Source organism: Geospiza fortis, unplaced genomic scaffold (assembly GCF_000277835.1).
Source record: "Geospiza fortis unplaced genomic scaffold, GeoFor_1.0 scaffold874, whole genome shotgun sequence".
NCBI lineage: Eukaryota > Metazoa > Chordata > Aves > Passeriformes > Thraupidae > Geospiza > Geospiza fortis.
This window is the reverse complement of record NW_005054456.1, coordinates 11,203-15,448: the sequence shown is the minus strand read 5'-3', so window position 1 is coordinate 15,448 and position 4,246 is coordinate 11,203. Positions and strand designations below refer to the sequence as shown.

General features: G+C 61.1%; 2 protein-coding genes across 2 annotated transcripts in view; one reads left to right on the top strand and one right to left on the bottom strand.

Annotated features, from left to right (window-relative positions):
• The window catches only part of LOC102037230 (diacylglycerol O-acyltransferase 2-like), a 3,438-nt gene extending 3,272 nt beyond the window's left edge, over window positions 1-166 (top strand). Inside the window, exon 5 of the mRNA XM_014309825.2 lies at window positions 1-166. This exon is cut by the window's left edge and continues 3 nt beyond it. Coding sequence (XP_014165300.1) covers window positions 1-166 — 166 coding nt within the window.
• A 1,801-nt stretch (window positions 167-1,967) lies between these two features.
• On the bottom strand, window positions 1,968-3,095 carry P2RY4 (pyrimidinergic receptor P2Y4). The gene has a single exon (XM_005427835.1). The coding sequence runs from the start codon at window positions 3,093-3,095 to the stop codon at window positions 1,968-1,970; it is 1,128 nt and encodes a 375-aa protein (XP_005427892.1).
• Window positions 3,096-4,246: the final 1,151 nt, after the last annotated feature.

Here is a 4,246-nt window from a genome sequence, read left to right as displayed (position 1 = left end):
CCTGCCGGCAGTGGGGGAGCCGCTGGCCGTGCCCAAGGTGGAGAACCCGAGCCGGGAGCTGGTGGACCGGTACCACGAGCTCTACATCCGCGCCCTGCTCAAGCTCTTCAACGAGAACAAGACCAAATATGGGCTGACCGAGTCAGACGAGCTGCACATCCTCTGAGCGCCACCAGCACCGGCCCCGTCCTGGCTCCTGAGGGCTCTTGCAGGGAGAATTTCAGCCAGCCTGGCACGGGGGACATGTGGGGGACAGTCCTCACTCTGGCCTTCTGGTCCTCTAGCCTGAGGGGGAGGTGGGAGGAGAGGGGGAAGCGAGGGGAGGATTGGGAAAGGCTCCCCCTTGCAGGGGACTTGGGGGGGCTGTGGGTGACACAGCTGCTCCCTGCCAGGGGCTGGAGTGGGGCTGGGGCCAGCCGTGGGCACGGTCCCCCTGAGATAACCAGGTCACCACAAGCTGAGGGAGGGGTGTCATGGGAGGAGGGATTGACATGGGGGTTTTGGGGTGGCATCCTGATGACCAGTGGGACCAGTCTGGGCACAGCCCACCCTGGGATGGAAGGGGGACACTCCTGGACTTGGGGACCTGTGGATGTGTCCTGAGCCAGGACCATGAGGCCGCAGATGAGCCTTTCCTGCCATCTCCATACCCAATACAGATTTTGAACCTCCCAATGCCCGTCTGTGTGTGTTCTACAGGTTGGGATTGGCAGCACAGTGGCAGTACCTCTGCACTGCCCATCTGGGTGCCCTTGCCACCCACTGTGTCCCTTCCCTAGCAGTCCCACCTCCAGCTGGGGCAGTGTTTGGCCGGGCCCTTGCACCATTCAGGTGCAGCCAAGCAGCTCCCAGATGCACCTGAGCCACGTTGGATATAATGGGAGGTGAGGGGCAGCTCTTACTGGTCTAACTGGGCTCAGGAGGGATGTCTCCTGCTCTCTCTGCTCTTGGCTCAGTGGTGAGTGAGGGTCTCTCTGGGTGGGACAGGGATGTGGGGCTGGGATGGGCCATCCCTGGGGCCATCTCCTTCCCCTGGGCAGCTCCTGTGGGACGTGGCTGGGTGTGACACCCCAGTGACACTCTGGGCACCCCTTTCTTGGGCATGTGCTGGAAGGACTTGCAGGGACTGATGGGGACAGGGACTTGTAGGGACTTCTGGGGCTCTTGGAGTGGGGACAGGCCTGTCCCTGTCCCATTCCTGCCAGGCTGGTGTGGGAGAGTCAACAGCACTGATACCAATCTCAGTGTGCTGCTCTGCGCAGGCACTTGGTCAAACAAAAGTGCTGGGTAAACATTTGAGGAGCAAACACCCATAAAGGGAAATTCCCAAGAACCTTCCTGTCACCACGGGAGCTCCAGCTCATCCCCCCAGACCTGCCCCAGTGGATTTTCTCTGGGGTGAGGATGGTTGTCTTGTCCCTCTTCCTTCTGCTGTAGGGAGAAACAGGCCTGAGTGTAGAGAGGGGAAGGGGCTTTATTGGGGGTCGTGGGCAGCAAGTGCCCCAGGCCATGTCCCTCCCCCTCTGCCAAGGCCAGCAGTGTGACAGGGACATCTCTGAGAACCCGCCCAGCCTGGGCTCTGTCCCCAGGTTCAGTCTGGTCTCTGCATGTAACCACTGAGTCACCTGAAAGAGCTGTGCCTGCCCAGGGAGGCACCAGTGTCCTTTCTCTGTAGTGACTTGTCAGCCCCATGTGTCCCTGGGACTGCCAGGGATGGCACACCAGCCTGCTGCCCCAAAAGAGCCTCCTCAGTGTCCTCCCCATTCCTGTGAGTGCCCGGTGGCTCTCCTGCCCTGACCAGCACCAGCACCCTCCTCCCACAGTCTCACAGGGCAGGGTTGGCACCAACCTGGGGCTTCCAGCCCTCAGCCCTGCAGAGCTGGGCAGAAGCAGCTCAGAGCTGGGCACTTGTGAGTGCCCTGAGGGGCTGCAGCTCCTGGAGCCCAGAGCTGAGGCTGCAAACCCCTTCAGCACCCGCCCCCTCTGCTGTGTGCTGTCCCTGTCCCTTGGGTGACACCGGCCACGTGGCTGCCGTCCGTGAGGCTGTCTGCAAAGGGTGACACCAGGGCCAGGTCCAGCGTGGGCACGGGCCGGAGGCGCTGGGCAGCCCCGCGGCGCAGCTGGCCCCGGTACTTGTCCCCGGCCATGAAGTACAGGATGGGGTCCAGGCAGCTGTTGATGCTGGCCAGCGGCCGCGTGATCTTGTAGCTGAAGTTGATGATGTTGAGGGTCCTGCATTCGGCCTGGAAGTAGCGGGAGGTGTAGTAGAGGGTGCGGGTGATGTGGAAGGGCACGAAGCAGATGGCGAAGACGGCGAGCACCACGACGATCATCTTGATGGAGCGCCTCTTGTAGGAGGGCATGCGGAGGCCGGGGCTGGAGAAGCTGGGCTTGCAGAGCCGTTTGGCCATCAGGCAGTAGCACAGCACGATGACCAGGAAGGGCACCCCGAAGAGCAGGGCCATGATGGAGGAGCTGTAGTGCACGTAGTGGTCGAACTCCTCGGGCTTGGTGGTGTCGTGGCACAGGGTGGTGTTGCCCTTGGAGCTGGTGGTGACGAAGATGAGGTTGGGGATGAGGCAGATGATGACCGCGAGCCAGGCGGCCACGCAGATGATGCGGGCGTGCTTGGTCTTCACCCACTTGAGGGAGCGGATGGGGTGGCAGATGCCCATGTAGCGGTGCACGCTGATGCAGGTGAGGAAGAGGATGCTGCTGTAGAGGTTGGCGTAGAAGAGGAAGCGCACGATCTTGCACAGCCCCGTCCCGAAGGGCCAATTGTTGCGGTCGGCATAATAATAGACCAGGGTGGGCAGGGACAGGACGTAGAGCGTGTCCGAGAGGGCCAGGTTGACCATGTAGGTGGTGGTGGCATTCCAGGGCCTCATCCTGGAGATGAACATCCACAGGGCCCAGGAGTTGAGGGGCAGCCCCACCACGAAGACGATGCTGTAGGAGACGGGCAGCAGGATGAACTTGAACTCCTCGTCGAAGACACACTTAGCCTCGGGTGCTGCTGTGCTGTTCCCTCCTGGCCAGGGAGCCGGCGTCAGCGTCCACAGGGAAACTGGGAACATCCTCACCGGAGTGGCCATGGTGTGCCAGCCAGACCTAGGGAGCAGTTCGTAAAAGCATGCTAGTCACTGATCCCGACCATTGTCAGGCACAAAGCGTGGAAGGGAGCCAAAGCTGCCAGATTTTCTCCCCCTCCAGGAGCTCCGGCCACTTTGATGGTTCTCTGGTTTTTCTCAACTCGCGCGGGGGGAGCGGGCTCGGCAAAGCCTCCCCTCCGCAGCCCCTGCACTGGCATCCGTTAATCACACATTAATCACCCATTAATTACCCCTTTGAGTTGACGCAGGGACTGCCACAGCCCCACGGCCGCCGAACAATGAGACCCTGATGAGCGCCAGCAGCCCCCGGCCGGGGCCGGCGCAGCCTCTTGGAAGCTGCCTCAGCCTAATTGGCACCATCCCGACAATGCCGCTGCTCCCGGAGGGCTCCTTGGGAGAAGAAAGGCGGGAGGAGAAGAAAGGCTGGTCTGGGGGAATGTTGTGGCCCGGAGAAATCCTGGGGGGGCTGTTAAAGGAGCCTTTGGGAGAGAGTGTCCCTGGACAGCGAGGAGCCGCTGGCTGCCGGGTTTGTCCGTAGGGAAGGATGAGCTGAGCCCTGTGGAGAGGAGCTGCCGGAGCCAAGTCCCAGCTCAAGGCAGAGCAAGCTCACAAGGCAGGCAGGACCCTCCTGGCTGTGCTGGGATCAAAGGCTGGGATCTGTGAATTCCTGGGAAGTCGGCATGAAGACAAGCTGTCAAACTTCAGAGCCCTCTTCTCGAGGGAAAAGGAAGGGTTTGCCACCACCGTGGTGTCCAGCAAAGGATCAGTGAGGGCTGCCTGGGACTTGACCCCTCCACACCCTCCACCATCCCTGGTGAAATGACTCCTTCAACAGAGGATGGATGCTTGGATGAGTAACCTTGGGAGCAGGAGTGCTGAGCTGCTGGCAGAGATCAGGGTGTAGCCAAAACCTTATTAGATTGACAAAATTCCTTTTGTCCAGAGCTCACCCAGGAGGTGATGGGCACCAGGGCAGGGGAGGCCTCAGGGCACAGGGATGCAATTTAGCTGGAGCTGGTGCTGCAAGGTGGAAGGACACATCTTCTCAGGCTCCTTCACCCCTTGGCTCCCTCATCATCCCCTCCTGTTTCCCTTTGCCCTGAGGATGTGCAGGCTTCTCCCAGCAGGAACAG

Excerpts from the sequence above, each read along its gene's own strand:
- P2RY4 (XM_005427835.1), bottom strand. The coding sequence starts at position 3,095 with ATGGCCACTCCGGTGAGGATGTTCCCAGTTTCCCTGTGGACGCTGACG.